Raw genomic sequence first — 18,941 nt, 5'->3', positions numbered from 1 at the left:
CTTGAGGGAACACTCTGTTCAGTTAGGCCCATTAGTTTGGATATTTTCTTATTTTTAGCATCGAAGTCTGAAGAGAATTTGACATAAGTAAAATATGGTAATTGCTTTGAGGGTTCTTTGCTAGTTCAAATTTGGGCTAAAGGTCTAATTGCAATAGCCTTTTTAAAAGGTAGCCCAAGCTCTGTTATGTGAAAGATTTGCACACTCTTGTTCTAATTGTATAAATTCATGCATGTTTTCTGGGCGGGTAGTTACATTTGACTCCATATCTGGACTTTACACAAATTCACGATATTTAATACTCAACTAAATGGCTATTTTGAGTAGGGGAAAACATTCTTGTCACTGGAAATTATATTAGGTTTTTCAACTCTCTATTATTTTCATACTTGGACACTGTTAACATGGCTCTTAGTTTTTTAAGTAGGTCTTGCTCAGGTTCCTTTAACAGATAACTTCACTGCTTTCTGCTTCACTTCACTTTCTTTCTGCTGTGCATTTGGCCAACCGTGCTTCTGGAACGTAATATGCCTAATCAGTAGTGTTTGTGTGCAGCATTTCAATCCCAGATTCCCTTCCCTTGGCATGCATTTGTATTGCATTGCTAATTTGGTTATGAGGCTGAGCTGAAACCACTTAAAAGCATTTTCCTTGTCAAGGCCTAGAAATGTAATAAGTTCTGTAATCAATGAGAGGGGAATGAAATAATGAAAAGGACAGTATGTGGATCTTCACAGTCTGGAAGCTCTCTTACCCTGCGGAGTTATTTGCAGAATTTCAATGTTTCCAGTCTAGCTGAGAGTTAAAATTGAGGGGCTTTCATAGAGGGTATCTCAAACATAATTCATGGGCTGAGTGGATCAGACATCAATGGTGCAGCTTGGTAATTAGAGAGAGGAACAAAAAAGGGGGAAAAGTGTAGACAATTCAATATGCTCCTACAGGGGGATTATGTCTTTTCTTATATTCAAGCAAATCACTTGTGGCTGTATCGAGACATTCTTTGTGCTTGTAGAATTTCTGTAAGAAGATGGTGATCTCTCTGTGCTGATTCGTAATTCTGGTTCACCACCGCTCCGCTCAAAGAAGAAAAAGGATTGTTTGGGACTGATGGGTACTTGGTCATGTAGGTCAGGTCCTCTTCTGGGTGTCTAACCTTTCAGTCGGTCTCTTCTCCCAAGTAACAAGTGATAAGACGAGAGGAAATGGCCTCAGACTGCACCCAGGGAGGTTTAGGTTGGATATTAGGGAAAATTTCTTTGCTGCAAGAGTGGTCAGACTTTGGCACAGGCTGCCCAGAGAGGTGGGGGAGTCACCGTCCCTGGGGGGTGGGGGCGGCTCAAAAAATGTGTAGATGTGGCATTTCAGGACATGGTGTAGGCGGCCTGTGGTGTTTGGCGGTTGGACTTGATGATCTGAGAGGTCTTTTCCAACCTTAATGATTTTATGATTCTGTGATTGATCAAATATAGAAAATAAGCTGTTATAGTGCAGTAATGATAAAAAGTGGGATTTTTGCTAGACCTTGTTGACTTGTAACAAGTTAATTGACATCATTGGGTGTTAACTACATCCTCACTGTTGGATTGGGAACCATATTGTTGGGTTACATACTCCGTGTGTATATATACACACTGTTTATGTATACAGAAGTGTGTGTATATTTTACATATATTTATATAAATATATTCATTATAATATGTTTAATAATTATACTTTGAACTTACATTTAATATTGAAATATTTGTATGTAATATATACATTTATTGAAAGAGAGAGTGTGATGTATATGTATTTATCAAAAGAGCTGCCAGCACCAGAACCATGTAAACTTTCTAGATGAAGCCACTTCGAGGGTAGGAGAAGGAGTGAGACGTACAAGCAGAATTTATTGCAAACTGTCTGGATCTCTTTCCCGAGCGTGACTTGCAGGAGGGGACTGCAGCTCCGCGGTACCTGTCTTTTATGAGCCAAAAAAAAATCCCCAAACCAATCTTGAAAAACCTTGCTCATAGGCTGGCTAGCAAATGATTCAGCCTGATAGTGCTCCAGGGGAAGTCAGGTAGGAGAAGACCTGGGCTGCTCCCTGACGATGGCTTTCTGCAAGGCTGGTGCTGCTGCGGAGGGAGGAGGCTCGGGCTGGCTCTGGGCAGCAGGGTCTGGTGCCGGTAAAGCTGCTGCTCATTAGCGCAGGAGGGAGGGATGCAAACATGTTAGCTGAGCAGCAACAGGCAAACGGACTCCTTGCTTCTGTTAAAAATTAGTTCTCACAGTCATTAGCTCGATTTCCTTTCCTTAGTTGTATCAACCAGCTAATTTAAATTCACTCATCCCTATTTCTAATTAAGGATGTTAACAAAGGAATTTTCCCCACTTGTATCTTCCAACTGAACATTTCCTTTGATGGAAGGTCTCTAAAATATTTGCAAGATGACTCTGAGGGCTGGTTTCTTGGAGCTCCTGGCCGTACCCAGACCTGCAGGTACTGCAGGACCGTGATCAAGACCAACGTGAGGTTAGAAAGAAGTGAAGTGCTGCAGGCGGCACAAGTGGGATGTGGCGTTGCCACTCTTGGAAAACAATAGATTGCATTTCTGCTGCTTTCATCGATGAAGCTCAGAACACTTCACAGGCAGTAATTACGTTTCATGAAACCCCGGTGAGATAGGTAAGTATAATCACACATTTTGCAGCTGGACAGATTGAATCAGGCAGGTGTTACCTGGCCAAGGTAAAACAAGAAGTTAGTGGACAATTTCAGGGGGAAAAAAGAAAATCCAAATTCCTGATTCTTAACCTGTTGTGCCTTGCTTTAAGGCACGTAAATTCGGTTTGGTTTGCGGCTTAATTGCAGAGGCACCCAGTTATCAGTTCACGCAACCATAAAAGCAAGAAGGCCGCCTTATTGCTTGGTTTTACAGTCACGTTACCAGGTCACCTGTTCATTTCAGGTCTGAGAGGCAGAACGGTTAAGGCACGAACCTGCCACATAAAATATTTACATTCACCTTCCTTATCACCGCTATTGAGTTCTCTTGGCTCTGCGGTTTCATTTCTGTGCTCCAGTTTTCCATCTGCAAAGTGCCTCCCTTCTCTCAAGCTTTTTATGACTTGGCCTGTCAGATGAGAGGATCTCTGAGGCAGAGGGTCTGTAGTTTCTGACACGCTGGGCACTGCAGTGATGAAGGAATGCCTTTCAAAGCACTGCTTTCCCCCCGTCGCAGTTGGGATGACATTAAGTGTTTGATCTCCTTAAGTTCTCGCCTGCTAAAATATTTTAAGGGCAATCAGTGGATTCTGAGGGATGTTTCAGTCTCTACAGGTTGGCGAGAAGGGGGGTGCGTAGTTAATGCAGACATACTGAGCTTCCCGAGGTGACGTTAGTAGCAGGCACGTTCGCTCGGTTCTCTGGAGCGCCCCTTCGGTTGCATCTCAAGTGATCCTTTCTTCCCGCAATCAGGCTCTGGCTTTCAATTAGAGACTGGGATTTGCAACAGAACAAACCATCAGGCTTTAAAATACCAGCTGTGCTTTATTTTAAATGCTTTCTTCTTCCAAAGACGTACTTTGGGAGCATAAGGAGTCTGGTGTTTTCTTTCTCTAAGATGGTCCCAGTAGGTTAGAGTTTCAAGTTTGCGATTATGGTAGGATTTGTTTCTCTGGATTATGGCAGAATAACTTGCAAGAATATGTGTTGGTGATTCTACTACCAAGAAAGGAGGTTTGGTTTGTCGTTTATTGCATTGACTAAAACATACAGTTCTTTAAATGTGCTCCAGGAGGTTTCGTTTGTATTTGATACCAGGAAAATACTGTTCCTTACTGTCCCTCTGTGTGTGCGTGTGTTTTTGATGTGCAGGACAGGAGAGAATTGGCAAAGACTCCCACTACGAGCAGGAGGGGAAGGTCCAGTTTGTGATCGACGCTGTGTATGCCATGGCGCACGCGCTCCACCACATGAACAAGGACCTCTGTGCCGACTACCCGGGGGTCTGTCCCGAGATGGAGCACGCGGGAGGCAAAAAGCTGCTCAAGTACATACGCAGCGTTAACTTCAACGGTGAGCTGAGACTGCTTCTTCCGTAGCGTATTAACCCCTGTGGCTTCTTCCCGCTTGATTTTGCTTCTTTTTTTTTTTTTTTATTCAATGCAGATCAAGATTTTTTTATTATTTCGCTAGAGTTTGTGGCATAAGACCATGTTTATTTAGTAACTATTTGAAAACATCATGTTTTAGCTAAGGCAAATAGGCTACTGCTGTCCGAAGACAGAAATCACTGCTGCTGTTTTAGGGTATCTTCCAGAAGACTGATTTCCTATGGGAGGAATAGCTGGGTAAAAGCCTGAGCTTGTCTCTGACTGAATATGACTGTTGAAACCCCAGAATTTTGTTAGCTTAACACATCATTTTTCCTCTTTATTGTTTCCTGTACTTGGCGAAAACTAACTGGATGAAACTCTGGTACCCTGAACCCAGCTTAGCTGCATGCTCAGGAGAAGGGCGAGGACAGCTAAAGGGCCAGGTCCGCTTGCAGAACCAGAACTAAGTGGTTTAGGCAGAGTAGTTACTGCAACCTTCGTTCTTCTTCTAATGAGACTTCAGGGGCGACAGAATATCCTGAGAATGTGGATGGGAGAATTTTCTCTTTGCTTATCATCTATCCACCTATGCTTCCCAAGCATGGCAGCGAGGGTTGTAATATCAGCCCTCTGTTTCATCCAGTACAATGAGCTTTCGTGTATTATTGTCTTCGTTGCAGTGTATGAATATCAGCAAAAGTTCCTTACCTTTATATGTTTTACTCTAATTTTATTAGTTTCATTAACAAACGTTCTCCTGCAAGCAGCCCGGAGGCACCAGAGCAGATCGCTTGCAGCAGGTAGCATTACAGCCACCTAATGTTATTTCCCCTTCATAAACCTTGCTAAAGCACTTACCGGGAGGTCTTGCTGCTCTTGCCCTAGCTGTGTATAAGAGAGAGACCTAAGATTTAACCAGGATCCAAAAGTTAGACCTCCAGATCCGTATTTATAACAGATTTAGGCAAGTACTGAAAAAATACCCTTTTGAAATGTGTGAGGCAGCCAGGGCTGTCGCTGCCTCCGAGGAGGGGTTTGCATAAGCTTCAGGTTCTCGTTGGGCAGCCCAGCGAGGTGTTCCCTGCTGTGATCTACTAAAAAACACTTTATTAATAAACTTAACAAAGCCCACACATAGTCAATAAGCCCTGAGAGATTTAAAGGTAGGAACACAGATGGTATTTCATGGTCAAGCTTGGACATTGGTACCAAGGATATTTTTCTTTTCTGTATAAATCATCTTATAAACGACAAGGTGAATATGAGGAGGTTTTAATTTCTTTCCTTGAAGTAAGTTGTGTTAACTACAGCCAGGAGCAAATTTGGAGGTGACTGATCTGAGGAGGTCTGGAGAGTTCTACTTTCCTCATTTTGGAAGGTTAATTGTAAAGGACAAAGCTCCTGCAGTAGTAGCACAGCATTCGTGTACGGTATTGCACTTGGGCCATTTTAGTACTAGAGCAGCTCATACATGGTCACCTCCTGGCAGTTCTTGCGTATAAAGATAGTGAATGGTCATATAATCATTTTAATAGAGCTGAGAAATAATTTATGAAAAACTGGGTGTCCAGCTAATGTTGCCTGCTGTCCATCTCCAAGAATTGGTTTGCACCAACTTCAATTTCCTTATTTGTGTTTCCTTGGCCAGGCTTTTAAAATATGACTTTTATTTTTCCTCTGTTTGTGCTAGATCTACACTCCATATGGTGTTTTTCTTTGCTTATATACATGGAACTCATGTCCAGCACAGGGCCTGAAGTAGTGGTTTGCTTTTTAGCATGGGAAGGAGAATGGTGACAAAAGCTTTAAACCTTTATAATTTCTCTTGTCTATCTGGGTGCCAGCATTTTCCATGGGAAAATAACTAATTCCTTTTTAAGGTTCATTATCCCGGGGCAGAGTCTAGCTTTTTCTTGTAATATTCATAGTGCATAACTGCACGTGTGTTTGTGTGCCCAGGCTCTGTGTTCAGCTGCAGCCCTCCTGGGGCTGGTTCCCCTTGCTATAGAAAGATGCTCTGAAGCCAGTTTCTTCTCGGTGTTATATAAAAGTAAATTCCCATAATTGCTGCAGATTGGTTCAGTCTTCCAAGCGGCAGCAGTATAAACCACCATCATATAACTCACCAAACAGGTGAGGCCAGCCTTGAAAAACACAGAGGGATGAGGGAGTGGAAGAAGCAATGAGAGAGGCTGGTTTGGGTGCATATTCCTGCCAATAAAGCCCCGGAGCCCCTGGGACACGGGTGCTGGTGGCTACATGTTCCTCGGCCATCCTGTCATGGCTGGGAGGGCAGGGGCAGGGGAGAGCACTGCTGGGCTTGTGTCAGCGCTCTTGGTTTTAGCCTTGATCGTAACGTGCCCTTCCCTGAGTCACCAGTGCAGCCGTGCAACTCCATCCCATGAAGGGTAGGACTTGGGAAGCAATTTTTAGTCTGCTCAAAATCCTGTTCTCCCGGTCTTCTACCTAAATTTGTAGGAAAACCAGAAAGTAGAGCAGTGGGAGGGCTTTGTCCAAACTGCGTGCCAGAGAGAAAAAAAGTAGCCCATTTTCAAGCATCCTGAGCCCATGAGCTTGAGATCCTCTTTGCATGTAATAGATCTCCTTGTCACCGTGCAGTTGAAATCATCCTGTCTGTACCTGCTCTTGGAGTCTTTTCTTCCTTGCAAAGGTAATGACGTTAAAGCGTTGCTTGAGCTCTTCTGCCTGAATGAAGAGAGAATGGATTTGTACTCGGAGCTCAGTATGAATTTTGATATCATCACACTACCTTGAGAACACAAAGGCCCAAAATATGGAAAACTTAAAACCCCAAGTGTTCTTGCAGTGAGATTCTGAAAATCTCGAAGTGCAAAGCAGTTGTATTTTTGCCAGTGAAAAAGCTAAAGATTCTGTTCCTACGAAACCTTCAGGTCCTCAAACTGCAGTAACGTGAACTGAATAATAAACACCTTTAGCTAGTTACACCTGTCTGGCACCCTGTCCTTCTATTAATTCGTTTCTCATCTTGTGGTGATTAAGAGAGCGAAGTCCTACAAACTCAGATCATGTCTCTTTTTTTAATGCATCCTGCAGGTGAGAGGGTGTCATGTACTCTGCGTCTGTGTAGTGAGAAGGCAGCCTATTTGCTGGGAACGGAGGATGAATTAAATTGTCATAGCCTCTGAATGAGCAAGAAGCTGCAATCTTGAGGCTAACACTCAGTTTCTGAAGTGCCTGCTGGGGCTGAGCAAAATTCTCGTAAATCTTAATAGAAGGAATATAAATCCTAAATTATCCAAAAAACAACAAAACAACTGTATGTTTTAATGAGAAGATCAAGAAGTCAAATAACAATAGGGATCATTTTTAAAATAGTGTTTCCTTTCTGTAATGAAGTTTTGACATATTACTACTTATTATTTTCATAAGTGCAAAAAGGAACTTCAGTCGGAAGCAGAGACTGAAATGCTGTAGCAATTTAAAACAGGACAGGTCCCTACAGACAGGTGGTACCAAAAGAGCACCAAAGCATGCGCCAGAGCCCACATGAAGGTTAAAGAAAGCTTGCACTTACTAAGCAGATCCTTGGCCGGGAGTCCAATTACTCCGGTTTCAAAGTCAGGAAACGGGACGACTCTGCTTGACTTAGGACCTGACTTCATCAGTTCTTTATGTTTCTATAGATATTCATCTTCCCTGCAGGTCCCAGACTTTTCACAGCTTTTTTTTTTCTATATAATTTTAACACATAACAGGCTAAGTACCTGAAAATAGCAACAGGGGGTTACTACTGACCACCAAGTACCCATATCCATGCACAAGGTCCATGTCCCTTTAGGGGCCTCTGGAGGTGACCCAGCAGACAATGCTGTATCGCCCAGTGTTGCTGTGGAGTCTCCAGCCCTATAGCAACCAAGTCCATCCACTTATCTTAAGGATTATTTTAAATGTCAGTGTTTAAAAGCTGTCTGTATGCAGCTACGCAAAGCAACAATTAGCAGTAACCTACAAAAAGTTTTCTTCCTCCTGTAAAACACAGAAACGGCACATTTTTGAGTGATGATTCCTGACACATTCTCACTTTAGGACCTTTTAGGTCCATAACAGCACTTATCCTTCACGTAGGCCTTCTGCTTATTGACCCTTTTGTTCACTGCCCAATGCTCAGGCAGGGAATGGGGGTCCTGCTTGCACCGTCTGCCGCAAACTTGCGCTGGGTGCCCGGCTGGGGGATGTAGAGGCTTGGCTTTGCCCCATGCACCGTGGTGGGGTGGCCATGGCTTAGCCAGGAGGGTTCTGGGCAACGTTCCCAATGGTCCATGAAGGTGGCCGTAGACATGCTCTTGGTTGCTTCTCCTCAGCCTGCAGAAGACTTCAAGGGAGCAGATTTTGCCTTGGCACTGTTGACTTTGTCATGGCTGTGACGATGGCACCTGCTCTCAGTCTGCCTCGGGACATGCAGACGTGGACACTTCTTCGTGTTCATGCTGGGGTTTTGTCAGGATGTGGGGAATCGCAGAGGTCTGTGTTGCAGTTTGGGAGCCTCACTTGAGCTCCTAACTTTTCGATTGCATTTTTTTGTCAGCTCTGACGAAACCAAGCTTCACTAATAATATATAACTTTTTATAGAGTTGTGATTAGCTAAATCCCATTTGTGCTGACTTTCTGAAGAAGCCTAGGAATTACAGCCATTTCTTCTTAGTCACTTTAAGTGTTTTCACTGTAAAGCTATTCTGGCTATATTAATCTATAGTGACAATTAAATATTTCTTTATTTTCTTTATGCTTCCATAAAGAAAAAAAGACGGGTTATAGTGGTAGGAGACTCTTTTCTGAAGGGAACAGAAGGCCCAATATGCAGAACACTTCTGAGGGAGGTCTGCTGCTTCCCTGGGGCCCTGGTTAAAGATGCAAAGAGAAAACTTCCTGCCCTGGTACAGCCCTCGGATTATTATCCATTATTGATTTTTGAGGTAGGCAGCGATGAAGCTGCAACAAGAAGTCCGAGGGCAATCAAGAGAGACTTCAGGGCCTTGGGATGACCAGTTAAGGGATCAAGAGCACAAGTCATGTTCTCCTCTATCCTTCCAGTTGCAGGGAACTACAGGCCTGTCAGCCTAACCTTAGTGCCTGGGAAGATTATGGAGTGGTTCATCTTGACTGCTATCAGGTGGCACATACAGGACAACCAGGGGATCGGGCCCAGCCAGCATGGATTTATGAAGGGCAGGTCCTGCCTGATCCACCCGATCTCCTGTGACCAGGTGACCCACCCAGTGGATGAGGGAAAGCCTGTGGATGTTGCCTGCCTAGACTTTAGTAAAGCCTTTGACACTGTTTCCCACAGCATTCTCCTAGAGAAACTGGCTGCTCATGGCTTGGATGGGCGTACTCTTCGCTGGGGAAAAATCTGGCTGGTGGCCGAGCCCAGAGAGTTGTGGTGAACGGAGCTAAATCCAGTTCACAGCTGGTCACAAGTGGTGTTCCCCAGGGCTCAGCGTCGGGGCCAGCTCTGTTTAATATCTTTACCAACAATCTGGACAAAAGGATCGAGTGCACCCTCAGTGAGTCTGCAGATGACACCGAGCTGGGCAGGAGTGTCGATCTGCTGGAGGGCAGGAAGGCTCTGCAGAGGGGCCTGGACAGGCTGGATCGATGGGCCGAGGCCAGCTGTGTGAGGTTTAACAAGGCCCAGTGCCGGGTCCTGCCCTTGGGTCACACCAACCCCAGGCAACGCCTCAGGCCTGGGGCAGAGGGGCTGGGAAGTGCCCGGCGGAGAAGGCCCTGGGGGTGCTGGCTGACAGCCGGCTGGGCATGAGCCAGCAGTGCCCGGGTGGCCAAGGAGGCCACCAGCCCCCGGGCTTGTGTCAGCACTGGTGTGGCCAGCAGGGGCCGGGCAGGGATGGGGCCCCTGTGCTCGGCCCTGGGGAGGCCCCACCTCGAATGCTGGGCTCAGGTTTGGGCCCCTCGGGACAAGAAGGGCCTGGAGGGGCTGGAGCGTGTCCAGAGAAGGGCAGCGGGGCTGGGGCAGGGTCTGGAGCACAAGTGTGCTGGGGGGTGGCTGAGGGGGCTGGGGGGGTTTAGCCTGGAGAAGGGGGGGCTGAGGGGAGCCCTTCTCGCTCTCTGCAGCTGCCTGAGAGGGGCTGGAGTGAGGGGGGGGCTGGTCTCTGCTCCCAAGTCACCAGTGACAGGACGAGAGGGAACGGCCTCAGGCTGCGTCAGGGGAGGTTTAGGTTGGGTATTAGGAAAAATTTCTTCAGCAAAATGGTTGTCAAGCACTGGAACAGGCTGCCCAGAGAGGTGGTAATGTGTCAGTCCCTGGGGGTATTTAAAAGAGCTGTAGATGTGGTGCTGAGGGACATGGTTTAGTGATGGACCTGGCAGCGTTGGGTTGATGGTTGGAGTCAATGATCTTAAAGGTCTTTTCCAACCTAAGCAATTCTATGATGCTATAAATATCTGCCTAATGCTCATAAGCAACCAGTGAAGGGAGATTTCAGTGGAAGATTTTCTGTACCAGCCTTTGAACTGAATCTGTATCTGATCTCAGAGGACTGTAGGATAGACAGGAAACAATTTACTAGGGTTAGAATGGAAACTATGCTAATTCACTCCTTCATATCTTTTTTCACTCACTGGAATTCAATGAAGAATGGGAATTGTGAAGAAAACCATAATCTTAAAGTTCAATGCTACAACAGGAAAGACTTTTTTTCATCGCTTTAGGGAAAAAAAAGTTATGCAGGAAGAGGAAGCTTTGAATATAGATATGCTGGAGTATTGTCATAATCTTCAATCTTGACACAATATTACTCTTCCCTATTGAAACCTATTTTAATATGTCTTGAAATAAATGTCACCCTTGAAGTTTTCACCTAGAGATCTGAGGAAATGCAGTGCTGGTTTGAATTCTCATCTAAGAAAGGGTTCACATCAAATGCCATGGTAATTACAATGCAGATGTTGTGGTGAGATCTCGCCTGAGGATCAGGAATCATCTGGCCCATCGCTCAGCTATCAGTGCTGGCTTTGCTCAGCACCAGGCGCAAAGGAAGGGTGCCAGGGCTGTGCTTGCCACGTTGCTTGCCCTGCACTTCTTTACCGATGTTAGTCACCTTAGTACACGGCAAATAAAGTTAATTTGGGTTCCTGCTCCTGAACTGTTCCTGACTGAGATACCTTTGAGTCTGTGTCGGTGTCATAGAGCCTAAATGAAGGGAGTACACAAGGAACAGTCTTCCTATAGCTTAGCCTGTTCTTTTCCATCCCAACTGCATGCTGATTACAGGAATAAGAACATATTGTGGAGGAGGAAGCTATTTCTGGATGCTAGTCAAGATTCACTAGACCTGGGCTGACTTCTGACAGCAGTATCTCTCAGAAGCAGATGGAACATTTTCTGGGAGAAAAAAATCATTTAGAGGCTCCATTCACAGGAGTGATTTTCACTAAAGAACTCCCTGAGGAAAGAGAGATGGGAGGGAGGCTGGAGGGCAGGAAGAAAAGCCTTCTGATATTTCTCGCTTTGTGCAAAGCTAGAGTGAAGTAAGGCTGATGTAGTTTTGCTTCATTTTATTTTTAGTCAGTAGGTGAGGGCAGTGATAATTAATCTCTGGAAGAGGTCTAGGATGATGCCACTGTGTCCTAAAGCATGGTTTTAGATGGCTGGGTTGATAGACAACCTTTCCTGAAATGCATTGCGAGTCCAAAAGCTCTCAGCTGTGACTAAATAAAATAGATACTGTAAAGATTGGCTTTTGTTGGTTGGTTGGTTGGATTTTGTCTTGTTTTCTTCCCCCAGGCAGTGCTGGCACTCCAGTGATGTTCAACAAAAATGGCGATGCACCGGGGCGCTATGACATCTTCCAGTACCACACCACCAACACCAGCACCCCGGGCTACCGCCTCGTCGGCCAGTGGACAGACGACCTCCAGCTCAACGTGAGTCTATTATTCTTTGCTTGCTCTTTTTTGTCAGGCACAGTCACTAAATGAGGGGGTTTTTTATCCTACAAAAAGCAATAGGGATCTTTACTATTTCTTCATAGCTACATAATGCTTTTGGGCTTTTTGCATGTTACCTTCTTTTACTCTGTCCTGCAACCTTTTCTCTGTACCCTGAGTATCAAAGCTCCTCAGAATTATAGAGACATTAGGTGATGATGCAAATTTATTATTTATGAGTGTCTGAAGTGCCTGGTTGCCAACTTGGAAAACGAAGCAGTAATGCATTTTAGTTTGAAACCAACGGGCTTTCATTTGCAGATGCTCTTCAGTTTTTCTAGTTTTAGGAAAGCTGAAACTAAATGTTTTTTGAGTGACTCACTTTTCCGGTGTTACTTTTAAGCACGTAGCAAAGATATCCATATGAATGAGGTGGCCTTTTTGTAATGACGCCTAAAGAAAAACAGGCACGTAAGAGCATGTGATCAAAGACCCCCAAGACACTTTGATGTTTCCCAGATGAAAAAAAAAACATGACTGGAGGCTGAGAAAGCTGGAGACTTTTGTGTCAGCTTCATCTGTACAGGGATGGTCTGTGACAGGTCTCTGGAGATCTGGGTTCAGGCTTCTTGCTTGACTTTGTGCAAGTTGCTTGAGCCTCAAACACATGGAGAAATAGCACAGGTTTAACCTTACAGTTATTTGACTCCTTGTAGATCGTTATTAAAGCACAAAGACAGTGCTCTCAGTTCAGTTTGACGGCTCTTCAGCAACAGAGCCTGAATAAAACCAAAGCTATTCCTGAAGTGAAATGCCAGTTGCTACAAAAGCGTTTTCTTCTCTCTAGTCAAAGTTCCCACATGAGGTTATACCAGCTCCCTCTCCTGGCATCGTCCATCCTTGCTGTGTTACGGCTCCTTCCTTGCCTCTGCTGCCAGATTTGCTTTGAAAATAGCGTGCAGGGTGAAAGGGAAGGCTGTGCGAGCATGGTCCGGTGCTGACAGACGCTGAGAGGTGGCCAGGACATACCTGCCATGCAGCGTGCGGTCACAGCAACGGTGGCTTGTGCCTCAGGTCTCTGTGTGTGGACCCGGCATGACGTTAGCTGCACTTGGGGGGTGAGACCCGTTAATTGCGGGGAGATCTGAGCTACCATTGCACCGATGCAGCTCCCTAGCTCGGATGCAAGCCGTGGGCTACCTAGGCAGAGCGTACCACTGTCATTTGGAGTGTAACCAAACACAGGAGCCTTCCTCTTTTTATTTTTAATGTTTTTGTGTCTCTTGTTAAATGAAGTCATTAATGGGGATTACCAATGGTCTAGTCGTTGAGACTGACCACAATATTTTGCTCTTCTTGAATTTTGGCTCGTTTCGCTTTGCTGCATGGACTATTTCAGTGTTTTTCAACTTTTGATGTTCTATTTAAGGGAAACTATATTAACTTGCAATTTGCAGTTCTTTTAGCAAAAATATTAATATTTTATTAAGTAAATCCTTCTTTATATAAACTACACATCCTGATTCATTAAAATTTAAAGCTAAATTAATGGAGCTTGATTTATATTCCTGTTGTTGTGTTAAATGTTTCCATAAAAAGCACACTTTCTTCACCCTCACATCCTCATGGCTACAGGGTTACATCAGTAGTTGAGATTCTCTCAGTAACTTCTTTTCTACTCACGAGTCCTACTTTCTCACACAGGATTAGCATTGCTGTGATAGTTCCTGTTTGTATTTTCTTACAATAATAAAGAAAATGATGGAGTTTAGAGAAGTCAAGGATACCCTAAAATAACCACCCAAAGTAATAGCTACAGTTAAATACATCCCAGGAAAAACTGCCAAAGGCTACGGTTTGTCTTCAGTAATTACTGTGGAGTTAACACTTCAGGTTATATTTTCCCAATTCTTATTTCTTTAATACCAACGCAAGAGGGGAAACAAGAGAAAGGATGTTTGATGAGAGTGCTAATTTTAATTTAGAAAATGCTGAAGCGATGCTTTGTTTTCCAAGAGACTTGTCATCTTGGGCAGTCTCGTTTAGTTCTGCGTGCCTGAATTTCCTCAATTACAAAAGAGAAAAGTTGTTCTGCCCTACCATGCAGGCCGTAATGGTAAGGACCCTCCACATCTCAAAGGAGGTGGGTAAATAAGTGCCGAAGACCATCAGAGGTGAGTAAAGATTTCCTTCTTTATCATTGTCCTCATTCAAAGAAGGAGCAAGAACATTTTGCCGTTGTATTTCCCTGGAAGTTCAGTCTGTCGTCGGTCTAATCGACGGTGATGTATGTCACCTTCCCATTCAGATTAGACAGAAGAGATCTTTAACGATGCATTTGCAAGTCTTAAACTGTGCTATATCAGGTTTTTCTTCTTTTTGCCGTCATGAATTTATAAATCTGGTTTTACAAAATACCTGAGACTGACTGTATATTTCTTTCAGTCCTGATTGCGCCTCCGCACCTCTGTATCACCTCTGCTTTTTTATGTCTGGCAGAAGCGTTCAGTAAAGGCAAATGTCGGCTCCCTACACGCACAGGAGCCAGCCTCTGCTCACCCTTCAGCAAGTTTATATGTGAAGTGTCTCCTCTGAGTGCAGTTGACTCATCCTGGATTTACATTTCTGTATCCGAGGTCAGAATTTGGTCGATAACCAAGAATATATTTCATGACTTTTCACTGCAGCAAACCTGGCACGTAACTGTAGTTTTTATGTAAGGATGGTATAATTGCCAAACTTTCTTTTGCTTGCTTGATGTCAAGCAACCTAGCACAGCTTTTCCTAGTGCCCAGTATATGATTTAGTAACAATTTTGGCTGTATTTCACAGATATCTACGCAAGTATAAAATGAGCAGATGTCTAATTTTAAATGGCTTGGCCAGTATTCCACGAAAAACTGTTGCAGTGCTTTGTTCTCCCTGCAGCGAAGTTGTGATTACAAGATGCCCACCCGCCTCCCATAAGAGGTCATGGAAGAGCACCTCCTGCCTCCCTCTCTTTTATGAGGATTATGTCAAGCTCTGTCAGCCCCTTTCCAGCCCCCTGCATGCAGATTTAGGATGCAATATTTATAGTTTGAAATGCTTTGCCCTGAATTATAGGGTCAGAAATTTGGCCAGCTGCATCCCTATTGAAATCCAGCATCATGACCCCACAGCCTGTTGAACAGCAAAGACACAGCTAATGCAATTAGACAATAAAACCGTTGGCCGCAGTAATATTAGCATCTGAAACCAGGGTCGTGTTTTACTGTGCTAGTGCTGAGGGTACACTCATGTATTACAAGGCAGTTGCATCATTATGAGGAGAACTATTTTGACTGTATTTAGCTTTAATGATGGGTTTCAAAAGCGAAAAGCCCTAGTGGCGAAAAGGAGGATATCTACCCTGGGGAAAGGAAGGTGTGCGATGTACCAGCTGGTTTTTGCTTGTTTTGCTTTTCAAAGGGGTAACTTTTTGGTGGTTTTTTTTGGTTGGTTTGTGGGGCGCTTTTTTGTTTGTTTGGGGTTTTTTTTTTTCCTTTTTTACTTTAGCAATACCTAGATCTCTAACACTTGTGCTGTTCAAGTAATAGGAAATAGTGAGGATGACGGTGGGTTAAGCATGAAAGCAGAGTAGCCAGGAGACAAGGTAGAACTTGCATGTCTGATGTTTCACTTTGAATATTAGAAAGATAATTAACTCTCTAGGCTCTGTTTTACCCCGTATATATCATAGATCCAATAACAGTAGATGTCTTTTTGACATGTGTGCCTTTATTTGTCAGTCTCTGTAAAGCACTTTGATGTTGCTCGATAGGAGGCACTGTAGGAATGCGAGGAACTGGCTGACCAGCTCCGATACGTGCCTGGCTTCTATGAATGTGGCTTCCAGTGCTTTGAAGTGCCTGAAAAAATAAGAGAAATGCATCCCTCCTGGAGGAACTGATGTGCCTGGAGGAGGAAGAAATTGATCACTCCTAAAGGAACTGCAGGTTCTCATGGGAAATTCCATGATATTGCTTCTCTTTCGCTACACAGACTTAACTCAACAGGTCCCACGTTTATTATGTTTTCACATCCAAACCTCTGCAAGCATCCCTGAACTGTCAAAATCCTAAAATAAAGAAAACAACCCCTGTGAAATTGTTCAATCTTATTTTTCCAGGGATTTGTCTTCTGCATACCCTATCCCAGCAGCATTCTCCATCACGTTCCCTGTGAATCCATCCCATAGCTGTCTCCACAGTTCCCCTGCAGGACGTGAACTCCCTCCCACACCCCTGTATCATTTGTTGTGCAAGCAACAGCCTGTATGGTGGCTGTCTTTGAATTGCACCTGTGCCAGCTGGTTGGCTGGCTCACGGAACCAAAAGGGTGCAAGCGCTGCCCGGGGTTGATGGATCTTTCTTCTAACTATCCACTGAGTTTTACCAGTCCCACAGAAACATCCTTCCAAAATCTCTGCTTGTAGCAAATGTGCTTCAAATTGGCCAGCAAGTTTAAAAGTTATAGGAAGGAAGTTGGTACAGACAGATGGATGGGCAGACAGAACACGCATATGTTCCTCTTCTTTCAAAATTTCTTCTAAAACGATAGCAAAATTTAGAAATTTCCAATAGTTACAGAGAATGTAAACTAAAGCTAGTCTTGCTGTTAATAATTTTTGTTAAAAATGTGATTTACGCAAAAGTGGTGCCCAGTAAGTAGACTGCTCTTGGATTTGGACAAGTAGGCATACCAGTTCAATCTCTTGTATTGCTGAAGTGAGCGGCAGGCTTGCATTTCACTAAAAAGCCAACCCTTTGGCTTTTCTACCCCATTTTCCTGTTTCCTATTTCATACTGACAAGCTTTTGGGGTCATTAAAAGGCTGAGCTCGTTTACAGCTTTCAGTTGGGTGGCTTGGTCCTGGTTTGGATGTGTCGGCACCACCGAGGCTGAGCTCTGAGCCAGCTGGAGAGACCTGTCGGGCTCTTGCATACGGACACTAGCTGCCTTCTGTGATCTAGCAACAAATGAGTTGGTGGGGTATTGAGATCCCATGTGATGGGCTAGGGGTCTTGACTAATTACCAGGAAGGATACTTTCCATGGGGGAAATGCTTTCGCCTCTGTCATGTGGTGGAACACCCAGCTGAGGTGTGGTGTCCATCTCATACCATCCCTCCACAACCTGCAGCATGCTGGTGGATGTGGTGCCCTGTTTCACCTTCACTCTTGTCTTGGTGAGTAGTGAAGTGGCAACAGGAGACGTATTTATTTGCAGTTAGAGAGGGGTATCTTCCTAGAGCAAGCTAATGGTGTTTTTTTCAGTTTGATTGTCTAATTAATGCTGTACTTCTAGCCTATTAGTGTCTGCATAGGGTGCATCATGTTGTTTTAATTGCATCAGCATCTCCAACTTGTCAAGTGCGCTCTTCCAGATCGGTGTTATGGCTCGTAAAGGTGCCGCTGGGCACTCAGGTGCTGATCAGACACTGCAGCACATTTTCAGGATGGCTGAAGAAGGTGTATCCTCGACTGTGCAGGGAAAACAAGATGTCCTGTCCATTATTACACCGTAGAGATATCAAGTAGCTCTTACTTGAAACTTGCTTCGCTTCCAAAGCATCAGGCAGGATTAACTGTGAGCTCCAGATAAAATTAAAATGTTTCTCTGATTAATTTGTTTGCAAACAGAAACAAATACATATTAAAAATGCCTAAACATACTATGTGTAGAGATAAAAAAAATCTGTATTTTTTTATAGATGCACCCTTGAATTGTAAATGTAGTCTCATGAAGCAGCGTACAGCTTGAAACATGACTGCCGGTTGAACGGGGCCTTTTGCATGCAGAGTCGGGAAGGCTGGCTGCTGAGCAATTCCTTACGCTTTTATGAATTTCCTCCAGCAATAAGTGATATATCGCTGCAATCTTTCTAAACAAGTGCTTCGAAGACTAATAGTATTGATAATTATCAATATGGTTCCGTAAACACGTACGTTACGGAGCTCTAACTCCCCTTATAAATCCTAGCTCGTGTTATACAGTGCGAAGGAAGTCGCAGTGTACTTATTAATAACTCCCTCCTCCTTGGGGAAATGGCTGTATTGCGTTGTTTTCTTCACTGTAGGTTTCGGCAAGTATTTTAGAGGAACATAAAAAATGGAAAACAAGCCTTACTTTACAAAAAGTAACATTCCTGTGCCTTAGTCTCGGGCCTTGGAGCAGACAAGCGCGTATGGCTTGAGGGTCAGCTGTCACCCACAGAGGATGGGGAGCCATTGCTGCACGCTTCAACACCTATTGAGTCTGTCTGGGCTCAGACTAACCTATTTACATGCCATAAACATCTCTGTTACAGAATTTGGAAGTAAAATTATGAATAGCAAGCTAATGAAAAGAGTAATCAAAAACCTAACCTTCTGCAAGAGATCTATATGCACCTGAATTTTTTTGGTAAAATATTCAGAATGGCTAATTGCTAATTAGATCCAAGCAACTATTCAGCAAAGTCTGATGCTCGGGAATATCTGGCCAACAGACAGCATTTTTTGAAAACCATGTGTTCAAATTTATTTCCGTTCATATTTTTTTTTTGGTTTTGTTGTTGGGGTTTGGTTTGATTTCTTGGTTTTTGGTTTGGGGGGTTTTTTTGGGGGGGTGGGATGGGGATGGGGCATGTTCAGAGCAGATGGATTCTTTTTGGAATATATTGCAGCAAAAAGGAAGTCTTTCTGGAGCATATGCAAATTTCAGTTTGTTGAGAACCTGGGATTTCCCCGGTTTCAGGTGGAAGGAGAGCAAAAGGGCACATGTCTGGCCAATTAGACGTCTTTGCTTCAAAGAGCAAGGGGTGAGAGAATTTCACCACAATGACCGTAGGGCTGTTTGGGGGATTTTTAGACACTTTTAAAAGAACATATTTAACCTAGTATTTGGAACTATTTTTTTCTGAAAGTCAAAAA

The 18,941-nt window shown here is 44.0% G+C and overlaps 1 protein-coding gene across 2 annotated transcripts in view; it reads left to right on the top strand.

The window, feature by feature from the left end:
• The window catches only part of GRM7 (glutamate metabotropic receptor 7), a 308,776-nt gene that overhangs the window by 200,776 nt on the left and 89,059 nt on the right, over nt 1–18,941 (top strand). For both annotated transcript variants that reach the window (XM_064453417.1, XM_064453416.1), the window contains exons 6-7: nt 3,860–4,060; nt 11,865–12,004. In XM_064453417.1, coding sequence (XP_064309487.1) covers nt 3,860–4,060; nt 11,865–12,004 — 341 coding nt within the window. The remainder of the gene's footprint in view (nt 1–3,859; nt 4,061–11,864; nt 12,005–18,941) is intronic.

This window comes from Phalacrocorax carbo, chromosome 6 (genome assembly GCF_963921805.1).
Source record: "Phalacrocorax carbo chromosome 6, bPhaCar2.1, whole genome shotgun sequence".
Taxonomy (NCBI): Eukaryota; Metazoa; Chordata; class Aves; order Suliformes; family Phalacrocoracidae; genus Phalacrocorax; species Phalacrocorax carbo.
This window is presented reverse-complemented; position numbering and strand designations above follow the sequence as displayed.